The sequence below is a fragment of the Caloenas nicobarica genome, chromosome 4 (genome assembly GCF_036013445.1).
Source record: "Caloenas nicobarica isolate bCalNic1 chromosome 4, bCalNic1.hap1, whole genome shotgun sequence".
Lineage (NCBI taxonomy): Eukaryota > Metazoa > Chordata > Aves > Columbiformes > Columbidae > Caloenas > Caloenas nicobarica.
The window spans coordinates 12,734,261-12,747,685 of NC_088248.1; the positions used below are offsets into that span (position 1 = coordinate 12,734,261).

The 13,425-nt window shown below is 41.1% G+C and overlaps 1 protein-coding gene across 2 annotated transcripts in view; it reads right to left on the reverse strand.

Annotated features, from left to right (window-relative positions):
- Positions 1–6,409: 6,409 nt before the first annotated feature.
- ANXA5 (annexin A5) overlaps positions 6,410–13,425 on the reverse strand; it is a 52,916-nt gene continuing 45,900 nt past the window's right edge. For both annotated transcript variants that reach the window (XM_065634609.1, XM_065634608.1), the window contains 5 exons: positions 12,735–12,828; positions 10,862–10,957; positions 10,272–10,330; positions 8,090–8,212; positions 6,410–6,960 (listed from right to left, as the gene is read on the reverse strand). In XM_065634609.1, the coding sequence (XP_065490681.1) occupies positions 6,898–6,960; positions 8,090–8,212; positions 10,272–10,330; positions 10,862–10,957; positions 12,735–12,828 (435 nt within the window). In that variant the 3' untranslated portion in view covers positions 6,410–6,897. The remainder of the gene's footprint in view (positions 6,961–8,089; positions 8,213–10,271; positions 10,331–10,861; positions 10,958–12,734; positions 12,829–13,425) is intronic.

A 13,425-nucleotide genomic window follows, 5' to 3' on the forward strand; every position in this document is an offset into this window, starting at 1 on the left:
TCTGCTGCAAGGATAATTGTAGGTAATATCCGCAACAATCATGACAAATACCCTAAGGCAAAGCAACCAGTGCTGAAAGAAGACACTTCTTTCTAGATGAATATTACTCCTCTTACATTACAAGTCTCACATCTATCAGTCTAACATTCTCATTTTACAAATAATGAGCCACTTACCTCAGGAGGCTTTCAAAGCTCTATGCTGCTGACTATTTGACCTTTCCCTTGCTGTTACTGGGGGAGCTGAGTTGAGAAACTCAAAGGGAGCTCAAAAACCAAACTGTTCAACTGTCAGGCCTTCAAAAGTAAATGCATCCTTGAGCAAGCAGCCTGTGGAGAAAGGGAATACAGCTAGAGAGGAACGGTTACAGCTTTTAGCATGTGCGTGCTCAAAAACAAATTTGGCTGTTCTCCCTGGCAGTTCTGAGTTGAATTTAGTTTGCTCATTTATACCCTAGGTGTGGTTGTTATAGGCCAGCCCATTAGATGCTGGGAAAGTTCAGTGTCCTGGACTGAGAGTTGTGGGCATTTCAAAATGTGTATACAAGAAAACAAAACAAAACAAAACCCCACAAAACCAACAAAAAGCAAACCCCACCACCAACAACAAAAAAACTCCACACCCCCCCCCACAAAACAGAAAAAACACCAAGAACCACCACCACCAAACAGACCCACTTCTGTTGGTGTCAGGTCTTTAGTGTTCACCAGAGTCTGGCATTGCTCCAGGCAAGTGCAAGCCCTGGACGAGAGTGCAGTGGGTGGGATCTCTCTCCTCATCTGCTGTTTTTGAGACCAGCAACTCACAGAACTCAGCTTAAAACAAAACTCGTTCTGTACTGAGGTGTTTCCCGCTGTATCCAGAAAGGAAATCACAGAGAAGGCAGTCACATTACTTAACTCTTTCAGCTCAGTGCAGTTTTGGAAAAAAATAGTAGCAAGATTACAATTAGCATTTTTTGTGAACAGTAAGAAAACCACAACACTGTGTTCAGTCCTGCAAACGAGCCTGGAGAAAGATAGCCTGAAGGGTTGAGAGTCACTGTCCAAACACTGTAGGGGTTCATGTGAGACACCTCTGCACCGTGACAGACAGGCCACTGGATTTTTGCTGTCCCCCTTCACACGGCAAAAGTGTCAGGGCCCTCAAGCAGTCAGTGTTCTTTTACAGATACCACAATATAGCCTAAGAATCTGCTGCAAACACTTGTGAGAAAGATCTCGTTCATCTATACACACATATGTCCCCATGCAAATGAAGAAAATGGGAGGGAGTCAGGGATAACAAATGTTCAAAACTTTCCTTCATTTTCATGGATTTTTTTTTCCCCCACAGTGATTCTCAATTAGGTTGAGAAACACTGCCCTGCCTTCTTCCCTCCCCAAAGCAGGACCAGCCACACCTGCAACACTCCTGACAGAGCTGTCACCACTGAATCACTTCAGCTCATCTAGGCGTTCATCAAGGTCACTCCCAATGGGGCATTAATTAACAACCTTGTGATAAATGCAGTGCTTGCTTGCGTGGATAAAGTCTTATGGGAATATTTTGCCTTTTCACCACATGACATAGCAGGCAGGCACGGCAAACAAACTAAGTGCTAGACAAGGAATTAGGGGGAAAAAAATAAAATCTGCCACATGGGCCATTTAATCCCATAACTGGTTGCCAGCAGCAACTGTCATGAAAGAGCATCAGAAACAGAATGAGTCCAGGGCTCGCTGCCAGCTCCCAGAAAACGCAGCTTGGAACAGTATGGACTAGACACCATATCTGGTTTCAAACCTACCAATGGATCCATGTGCATTAACTGGTCTTCTTAGAAGTATCATTTATAGTCATGGTCTCCACAGTACCATGTAACAGCCAGTTCTGTAATTTAATCAATGCCACAGGAACATTTTTTCCTTTCATTTTGTTTCTAAACTTACTACCTGGCAAAGTTACTATGGCTCCATGGCTCTTCTAGTATAAGAACAGTAAATAAGAATTTCTGTTCATCTCCTGGTCATTTATCAGTTCATAGCCATATGCTTGAAAAATATGAAAGAATGCCACAGGTTTACTAAAACATGTTAGTAATTCAGGGACTGGAAGTTAGAAATGTCTGCATATAAAATAATCCCGCACAGCAAAATCTGTTCCGCTAAACTCACAAGTTGTAAACGCATGAGTTGAACAAAAAATTTTTTGCTAACTTCTCACAACATGACTGAGGAGGAACAGTAGATATTGTGTATGTTCGGCTTCTAGAAGGTAAGCGTTCAACATTAAGGAAGATGTCGTGTGCATCTATTTCTAATAATGTATATTGTTCGTCATTCCCCACACATCAGTGCTCTCTCATTTTATACTGAAAACAAGATTATATTAAAGGATTCTGAAAGTATGACAACAAAAAAATTGAATTGCCTGTCTGACCCATTTTAGGTGGAGGAAGCCAGAGAAAGCAATCCGAGAAAAGTAGGAAAAAACAATCAGCAAGCGATTTGAGAAAGACAGAGATGATCTTGAGCACCACCATTGCCTGTATGACATTACTTAGAACAACAGCACCATCCACTGCCCACATGGCAAAATGCACAGGCACCCCCTGGACAAAAGTGACACTCCCGTCCCATGTGGGAAATGGGAATCGAACAGAGGAACTCTTGCGCTTTAGCTACAGACACTAAAGGACTAGAAACAAGCCTTGCCAATTAGCTCTTTCTGCTGATTACAGTAGGAAATTTTCCTTGAAGTCAGTTGCCTTCAAAGGGCCGAATGTAATTTTAGGACTGTATAAATTTATACTGTATAAAATTACATTCGGCCCTTTGAAGGCAACTGTGAGGCTGATGTGGCCTCTGGTGAAAATGAGTTTGACATCCCTCTTCTAGAGGTTGCATTTTTGAAAATAATGAGCAAATTAAAAACTGCGGAGAGAGCACAAGTCCCTCCCCACAGGGCAGCTCTCACGCAGTACCCCGGACTTGTCCCTGGCCTCGGGAAGCACGTGCAGCCGCTCCGGCAGGAACCAGCTCCCAGCTCCATCCTCACCACCACCATACAAATGCAGGCGGCTGCTCACGGAGGTGACGGGAAGGCTCACAGCACCTCTAACGACAAGGAGATGACCTGCCCAGACACCTCCCCGTGAGGCTTCAACATTTCTGTAGATACTCTTTTGAATAGGGACAAAAGTAACCACGTGATTAAAAGTTTGCCTGAGTCAAAGAGATGAAGCCTTTCATTTGCAAGTCAGAAATGCAATGTCAGTAGCAATAAACTACAGCCACTTGACAGGTAAGTTATCTACAAAGTCCTTTTAAGTCACATTCCATATACCTGTTCCAGGCTCTGGATTTTTTTCAATGACATGATTTTAACATATGCTTTTTGAAGTCTGGTTGATTTTTTCCTCCTCATTTAAAAATTGCAAGACACAGGACGGATTCATTTCAGAGGAGAAAGTTACTGCTTCTGATGAAAGGAATCCGGGGCAGCTGCAGGTTCTGCACCAGCCAACTCATGTCTCCTTGAATGCCAAATGGAAGAAGATAAAAGCCTGCCTGTTCTGCCTGGCCCAGGCACTGGAGCAGGGATTTTACATGAATAATAATTTATTATATTTCTTTAAAGAACAGACAAATGTATAGCTACAGTCACAGCAGTGAAATGCAAAAAAAAAAAAAAAAAAAAAAAAAAATCAAGCTCTGAAGAGGCCCCATTTCTGAGGCACTTCATTATACATCTGGCAAGACGAAATTCATCCTCCAAGTCAGCACCTCTATTAACAGCTTCAGCAGAGAAACCAGCATCTGAATGGGTTAAGGACTCATCTAATCTCATTTTTCCATACTCAGTCACTCTTCAACAAGCTTGAAATGAAGATGCAGTGAAAAAAAAAGTCTGATTCCTGTCACTGGTCCAGCAGCCCCACCACTCCCCAGCCCGTTCCTCTTTGGAGGGTCGGGGAAGAAAACATCAGCTTTCAACACTAGCAAGCTGCATTTCTAAAGGATGCTGAAAATACCCACACAGGGCACAAAAGCTATCGTACACTCTGCAGTGCTATAGCTCACTCATCAATACGCTGGATGTACTTGGCTCATCTATGACTTTCAGATGTATTGCACATTACATCAAAAAGGAGAAGCTTTTTTTGTTTAGGCTTTTCATGCATAGTATTGCCTTATTCATAAATTACTGCTTTCAAGCCAGATTTGAGTAAATAAATGCCCATAGCAATTCCAGCTGTCACAGTAGCAATGAGAAACAATATGAATAGCACCACATTGGGTGATCCAGTAATACATGCCCCCCAAATCCTGTTTAATTCTTAAAATTAATTCTATGCTTCAGCACAAATCTTTTTAAAAATATTTTTTAGTTTTAGATTTAAAGGCTTCAACCAGAATATTTTATCTAAATGCCTGGATTATCTAATAAGAAAATAAGCAGCTCAGTTTAGTTTAACAAGCATTTATCAGGAATCCAAATAAAACAAAATAATGTATATATGCATCAACAAAAAAACCGGGGGGGTAAGGGGGGAATCAAATAAGTAAGCTAGCAAATTTCGCCTTTTTTGTCCAATACACAGGACGTAATTAGTGTTAAGATAAAAACTTTACGATGAAAACCATAGCATATTTCTCATAGTAAAATACTATCTCGTAAAACACTTTTCTGTGTGGGGGAGAGAGAAAGAGAAGGAGGAAGAGTAGGTTCTTCAGGCAAAACCAACAATATTTAATTTCTTGAAGTCTGCTTTAAAATAGATTGTTTGTAGGTAAGAGGGTTGATTTCTGCCCCAGTCTCCCACACAGCCAGATCCAAGTGAAAGAGGAAATATTATAGTCGAGGCACAGTCACAAGATTCCTGCAATCTCCTTGCAAGCACAACCTTTGACCTCACACACAAGCTAAATTTGTTAATTTGGGTCTGCATCTACAGAAAGAAATTTGAAGAATCCTTTTGCTGATATTGGAAGGCTCTTGTAATCCCAGGTGCAGCTTGCGACAGCAGACATCAATTCAGAGCAACCCAGCTTGAGTCCCATCTCCCTCTCCACAAAATCCTTCCCACCCTGCCCATGTTCCCAGCCCTCACCAAATGCCCCAGCAAGTTATTGTGGGCAGCAGGCTGCAGCTGTGTGGTTGGATTCTGCCAGCACGGGGCCCTGGATTGGTTCACCCAAAAGGGCAGAAAACCTTCAGTGCCAGCACGTAGCGGAGGTGGGAACACATATCCTGGTGAAGAGAGCAGGGCAGGATTACAGCAGCACCATTTAGATCAGTTTAAACTTTGGTGGAGATGCAAACCACACCCACGGCCATTCCCGGATATGGCAATGATGTGGAGAATTCAGTGAACTGCCCAGGAGGAGCACAGAAAAGCATTTAACTATCAAAAAAATAAAAAATCAGTTTTGCTGGTTTTAAGTCTGTAAGTCTTAAATTTGGGCAACAAGAAGCAGGGAAGAGAAAGGGAGTAAAAGTGAGAGTGCATGAGCAAGAAAGAGAGAGAATGGAAAACAAATAAGGTTTTAGAGTGGATTAGGCTTTAGTTAACATATTTACATATAAAAGAGCGTTCATATTTTACATTGGAAACCAAGCACTTATTAGCAAGATGTCATGACAGTAATAATTCAGAATTATAATATCAATAAATTAAAACTTTAAGAGCTTTTAGACTTTCATATTTAATAAATGTAATCATCTGTGAAGAATCAATTTCAACAGAACTCTTACAATGTGCAGTTTCTACAGCTGATGTCTGTGACTAACCGATAAGCTAAGTTTAGAATCATAGTGTTTAGACCTTATAATGCATGAAACAGAAATCTCTTTATTCTCCTTCACATACATCAATTTAATTTTCAGAGCCAGTCACAAATTATGATCTAAAGTGGTCAATTTAAGGCAGCCTGTATATCAGACTGGTGCTTCTCTCACACTATGCTTTGCTCCCTGCTAACCTGATGAGAGGCTGGTGCTGCTACCCCACTTTTCACCCAAGATCCCTGCAGTGTGGATCACTGTATTCCCACCTCTTCTTCACCTGCTTCCACCCCAGAAATCTTCAGTTGGTCCTACAAGTGCAGCATATATGCTCTACTTTGGCACTGTGCAAACAGCCCTCCTTCCTTCCTTCTGCCAGCTTTGGAGGAGAAGAAAAAGACAAAGCAGCACAAAATAAGAACGCAACGCCCAGCAAATACCAATAAATTCCAGCTACGTTGAAAAGCAGCATAACCACAGCACTCAGATACTAAACTAGACATCAAGACATACAGCTGGAAAACATATATACTTGCAAGCCTGCGTAATAGTAGGAAAAATATACCAACAGTTTGAAGTAGTGGAATTATAAGAAAGGAAAAACACATCTTTGCCCATTAAAAACCACAAACAACTGTGCTGAGAGGGAAAAAATTTATTGGTCCTTTAGATTTCCAATAATTGCTCGTATTATGTTGAGCAAATTAATTCAAATATTACATACAAAGATATCTTTTCTTCATTTGCAATGTTAGAGCTAGCTTAACATTCAGTGGAAATGTAAGGAATAACAGCAAAAAAAAGAGTCTTCAAATTAGTGTAATACATGATTATTTTTTTCCTATTTCAGCAAAACACTTGCAAAGAACTGGGTTCTGTGCTCAGCACTCATCTATGCAGAGGACTCTTACATACTTACAGAAGGCACTTGAAATTCCTGGAGGTTGGAATGTCAGAAGAAGAGGGACCAGCTATCGCTTGGATAACAATATGCTCATTTTTAATAAATGCAATACTAGTATAAATTCAAACAGCCACAAAGCATTAAGATACAAAAACTAAGCTAGACATGTTAACTAAATGGCTGCAAAGCTCGAATACAACAAATCCTTCATGTCACCGTCACCATTACACATCATCTCCACCACAGAGGAGCAGCAGTGCTTTCCTGTAGTCCCCAGATGTATCTTTCTGTTAATATAACAGACCAGTCACCATGAGTCACAACCACAGAAATGGGAAGAAAAGCAGCAGCCAAGGAGGACTCCAACACATTATACATTTGTCCCACCCACAGGAAATCCACTTGGGTGACTCGCCACTCAGGAATGCCGCAAGGAAATTCTCTGTCTCTTACATTAGAGCTGTATTTACACAGACAGACTTTCAGAAACACAAAAAGCCGCCAAAAGCTTTACTAGAACTGAGCTACCCATTGCATGTTAAAATGCATTCATCTGCAAGTGAGAGAGTCCTAACGAAGGAGAAGCCCAAAGCAGCACCTTTGAAAGTGCAAAGTGCACCTGTCATGGCTTAGAAAGGCCCCAGCTCTGCTCCCTGTAATTAATGGGAAACTCTGCTACTAATCCCACAGGACGGCTGTACGGACCCCACTGACAGTGTCAAAAGCAACTCCACTCAGCCTCATTCAGAGAGCACAGTGTCAGGAATTATAACAGAAAAATCATAAAAACCAGCATTTAAAAATAAAATAAAACACCCCCAAAAATTCTGTAAGAAAAGAAAAAGTAGGCATTTTTGTTTCAACTTTGCAGCAACAGCTGGCTCTGGATTTCTTGCTGGCTCTGTTCCTTCCCATCCACTCAAAGGAAATTATGATTCAGACAGTGATTCCACAGTGAAATGTTTTCCAACGGTGCAAAAGGTTCCACACCATAATCCAAGATTTAAAACTTCAACCTCATGAAAATTCAGACTCCCGACCCCAATAAAACACAAACTCCAATGTTTGTGGAGCCAGTACCCTCTCTGAAGCACTGAAAATCAGAAAGAACCCAGACAAGTAAAAGGAAATGGAGCAGGAGCTAAAAATGGTCTATGAGTAATCATAATTTTAGATGACCACATCTACTTTCCTAGTGAACACTGGAAAGAAACCTTTAGCTTTTCACAGCAAATGTCTCTCACTTAAATGGTCCTGCGTAGTACTGCAGAAAACTGCAGACCAGCCACTGCTGCTCTCAGAGTGCACTGTGGTGTCCAGCTCTGCTCACATCCACCCTCTCCCATAAAAATAAACAGTGGATACAACGATGTTTCAGTCACCTCGCCTTCCCTGACAACACAATGGTCGTTTTACCTGAATCATTTGGTGCAATGACTTTGCAAAATTCTTTCTGAGTTCTTGTCTAATATCCAGCAGATCAATTTCACTTCTTGAAACCATGACTCTGATCAGAGTATCATCATCAGTGCCAGCTCCCTAAAGAGAAAAGTTTAAATAACATTAAAACATTAGCTTGTTCTAGACAGATGCTGTAACAAAACAAATATAAACCAAGGTGCAACAAGAAAGCAAGTGGTGTCTCAAAACACTCCTGCATTACATCTCTACTCCAAGACAGAGAACATTTGGGACAGTATCACAAGACATTCACATCACAATGTGGAGAACGGAGGACTGACTACACAAGATGCTCTACGCTCTGGAGTTCTACGAATTGCCATACAGTCAGACCTCTTATTTCATGTTTCATCTCACAGACTTCAACAATGAGTGCCCATAAAAATTTAAAATAACCCAGTTCCAAGATTACACAGCAGTATATCTGATCACCACAATCAGTCCCATGCAAATCACCCTTTCAATGTAGTCTGAGACCGCAGAATTGCAGTCAAGTCCTGGAATTTGGTACACGAATACTAACTGTGACTAATACAGAGCATCTAACATGGTACAGCACGACACAAGCAGAGCAACTCATTCCACAAATTATCCAGCTGTTTATCAAAAAGACAAACTTCATAAATCTTTTCCAGCCACGCAAACATGCTCCACTCTTTTATTCATCTTTATGCTTTGAATGTTTAAAGTTCCTGTGCTGGCAGGCTGTGCCAGACTCACATCCTGGCCCCTCCTGCTCAGACAAGTCGGACTCCACACAAGCTGAAGCAATACAAATTTTCACATGCTGACCTGCTAATGCACCTCAAGGAAGGACTTGGCAGAGCCCCCACGATCATCTTCAGCCTAATGTCCAGGGTCACTCAATCCTTCGACTGGGTGTAATATTCTTGGATTACACCTAAAAATTCCCTAAAGCTGCTCAAAAGTTATGCCATGAGTCCAGTGGTTGCTGAGTAGGATTTGACATTAGAATCTGGTAAAAGCCAGGTTCTGCCCCACCTAATCATGAAAGCAAACTCTACACATTGCAGAACTTTATCATACCAAACTGATAAATTAGAAGTACCAAATCTTCTGCTAAAATAACAAATGATGAAGATCTTTCTTATCTAAAGTGCTTAATGATTTTTATTCATATTAAAAAATATAACTGGGGATCTCACCAGCAGATATTGATCAGGACCCTTATAATAGTACTCTAAGATTCTAAAACCTACAGATGCATTCTTAAAAAAAAAAAAGAAAAAAGTAATCGTCCTCATACAGTTCCACGTACTGTTATCATATTTTGTAGCTTCCACCTGAACCTTATTTTACACTGATGTCTATAGATGCAGTAAAACACCTTTTAATCTCTCTTCACTAATTCTTAGGCTGATACCTCATCAATACAACCATCTGGTGACAAACATACTTCAGGGTTTTTCAGCAAGGGGAAACGAGGAATTCTTCATGGAAGATAAGTTGCCTGAAAACAATAGACTACCTACCTCAGTTTTAATTAATATCAGCCACTGAGAGTTAAAAATACCATTTCCCTGCTTATCTCTTCCCATCTAAGAGAAGGCAAAGCCAAGAGAAACACAGCTGAGTCACTGATGGGATTCCCTTGCAGAATCTTTTGTAGCTGTTTAAGCATCTTTCCTTTTTCTCTGAAAAGTTTCTTTTCCTTCTCAAAACAGGACGGATAGTCATTAAAACGTGTTTTAGAGCTAACTACACCTTCAGTCTGTAAATACTCAACCCCAAAACAAAGAGCACTAAATCTGCACAAACTGCAGTTTAGTTTTTGGTCATCTTTATTTCCTAAAGACGCTGTAGTCTTTATTTAGCTGAAGGTGCCCAGTGGACCTAGCCAGGTATTTTCTAATGTAACAAGTCCAAAAACAGCTGATGAGACTGATGTTTCCTGTAAAAGATTTATCATCTGACAAACTTACAATTAATTCAAAGCAAAGCTTATGAATCATTTGTATCATCTCCTAGATCTGCACTCCCTAAATGTTCCACAAGTGCTTAGTGACACAGTAACCTCTTAGCATTTGCAGTGAAGGAAGAAATGAAGAACAAGTGAAAGGGTGAGGAACTGTAGCAAGGGGAGATGGAAAGTGATGTATGGAAAATATGTACATACCTTCATGGAATAATACAGAGTCTCGGCAAAATAGGCAGGCACGCTTCGGATGCATTTGACTGAAAAAAGGAAAGGGATTAAATTACTGACTGCTATTCAATACAGGACAATCTTTCACTGTCAAGACAAGGTGTGTGTTACTGGATCTTTCCATCCAGTGTGGACAATTAAGTATACAGCTGCCGGCTAGCCTGTTGCTCTGCTACAGCTCTTTGGGTTCTAGGAGTTAGAATGCACCACGTATTTCTAATTGAAAAAAGACCTTGCTAGTCAAATTCTACTCCCAGTTACGAATCTACTATGACACTGTACTAAGTGAGATGCCAGAAATAGAAATGAAGGCAGAGCTTTGTCTCACTTTCTGACAGAGGTGCACATGGCCGAAGAGAACACAGCTCACCACCAACCCCTGCCACACACAGCTATTAAAGGAAGAACAAAGGCCTATTTCCTAAATACAAAAATAGATCTCAGGTGACTAAATTTTAAAGGAACCATGTTTTCATGTCACTTCCTATAGCAACTGCAATTTAAGGAGACCTGGGAGTAAACGAAGAAGGTCAGTTCTAGATCTATTAAGACATAATTACCAACTGCCAAAAGCAGCTTCTCCAAATCACCAGACGTTTCACGGTCAATGGTCTCTTCAATTTGAAAGCCGGAAATAGTCATGTATTTGTCAAACACTGCAAAACAGAAAGGTTGCCGAGTCACATGCACAGCCTGCGTTTCTCACAGTATCCCCAGTACAGCTTGATGCCATCTGTATATCTCATTATCCACAGTTCCAATGTTATCATCCACTCATTCTTCCCTCTGTCTATTTTAAATATCTATTTCCTACCAGATTGCTGCTACACAACACATTCCTATATCTGGGGAGGAACAAGCCCACACATCAGCACACACTGGGGGTCAAACAGCTGGACAGAAGGTCTGAAGAAAAGGAGCTGGGGGTGCTGGTGGGCACCAAACAGAACATGCAGCAGCAATGTGCCCTTGTGGCAAACAGCAAATGGTATCTGGGGCTGCACTAGGAGGAGTGTTGCCAGGACGTCACGGGAGATGATCCTTCCCCTCTGCTCAGCACTGGGGAGGCCACACCTGGAGTGCGGATTCCGTTTCTGGGCTCCCCAGTACAAAAAGAGATACGGAGCAACTGGAGCGAGTCCAGTGAAGGGCCACTAAGACAATTAAGCGACCAGAGCATTTCTCCTATGAGGAAAGGCGGGGAGGGCTGGGACTGTTCAGCCTGCAGAAGAGACAGCTCAAGGGGAATCTCATAAATGTGTACAAATATGCTCAGGGAGGCTGTAAAGAAGATGGAGCCAGGCTCTTTTCAGCAGTGCCCAGTGCCACGACAAGAGCCAATGGGCATAGGATGCTCTGTATCAACATCAGGAAACATTTTTTGCCCATGGAGGTAGTGGGGTCTTTGGAGATGTTCATAAGCCACCTGGACATGGTCCTGGGCAGGCTGCTCTAGGTAGCCCTGCTCAAGCAGGGTTGGACAAGATGATCTGCTGAGGTAGCTTCCAACCTCAGCTGTTCGGTGATTCTGTGAATGCAACTAGTGAAAGGGTACAGGAAGAAGAGGGAAAGGGAAAGAGAGGAAGTTTTAGGAAATGACAAGCATTTTTCCCAGAGCACAGCTATCATTTAGCCTGAAACTAAGATGTTGACTACACTGAGCTATGATATCAAATAAACTTCACACGAACTGGCCTTCTGGCAGTCTATTCAAATCTGTGTTGCATGAATATCCATAAGACCTGAGTTTTCTATGAAATCTTACATTTCTACTGTGCTAAGTAAACACTGGATGCAACAAAACAAATTCTGAGATTACTTTAATGCAAATAATGGTAAAAAATTTAACAGTAAAATCACAAACCAAATTACCTTTGAAAATCCAAATGAATCCAAAGATTCAAAAAGAAAAACAAAAAGATTGGAAAAACAAAGCAAAACTTAGTGGTCATAATTTCCAGCCCCAACACCTTGGGAACATGGACTTATCAACGGGTAAGGAGCAGGGAAAAATGTTATTGTCTCTTTACTAACATCTAGTAAGGTGTGCACCTACAAAAGGCTTGATCTTTTCAGAGCTGGACCTCCATCAGCTTATGAGGACTCAGATTCTCAGCATCACTTCTATTGCCATGACCTCTTTCAAAAGAAAAACAAACACACACCAACAAGCAAGTATCCAGAAAGAAACACTCCAGCTGTCCATCAGATCTATTGCACTCTCCTTCAAGCAAGGGGTCACCACTGCTATGAGGGAATTGAATTACAGGAAACAAAATTAAATGTATGAAGTAGAGGGAAGATGTGATTAAAGATTTCCGGGCTTGACAAATGCAGTACCAGAAATTACTTTTCTACCATTTCTACCACCAAGTGGTTAACACTGAGATTTCAGGCAGAAGTTTTTCATCATACATGAACCATACTACCTACCCCTCCTTAAATGGGAAACGCTTCGGGTTCCCAAGATGGTGATGAACTTTTCTTCATCTGTTCCCCATTTCAGCTCCCCAGCTCTAAACAAAACCTGTTGTAAATTCAAGAGATCAAAACAACATCATTTGTTATGAGTCCACACACACTGTTGAAAAGCTCTATTTGTCTCACTCTAAAGAGCATTAAACTTACTAACATGCCATAGCTGGAGAGAAAAAAAATGAAATAAAATTGCCAAGTACTGACCTGACTTCAGAAAGAAATAAATGATAAATTCTGAAATCAACTGTGAAAGTATTTACATGAGTAATATTGCTTAAGGCTCTAAAATTAACTGTGCACGTAGTCCCTCTCATAAACCTAAAGTTTACTGAAACTGTGATAACACAGGCGATAAAATCCATTCCTAATACTGCTTTATTCCCTGTCCCTTTTTCAAATCAGACTAGCAAAACTTTATTACATGATGATTCATCTCAATGGGAGAACCACACTGGCTTCACCCAGGAGGAGGTTTTCCCAAAAGGAGGGGAAGACGGATTTAGAAGCTCCCAGAAACAGGATTTGTGGGCTGCTAAATTCTTAGCCATATGAAACCAGACCAGTAACAGAATTTAATCATTTTAGCACATTCATTGCTCTTCAAGCAAGTCTGTCTTCAACACAGACAACGAATGGGCTATTAGCA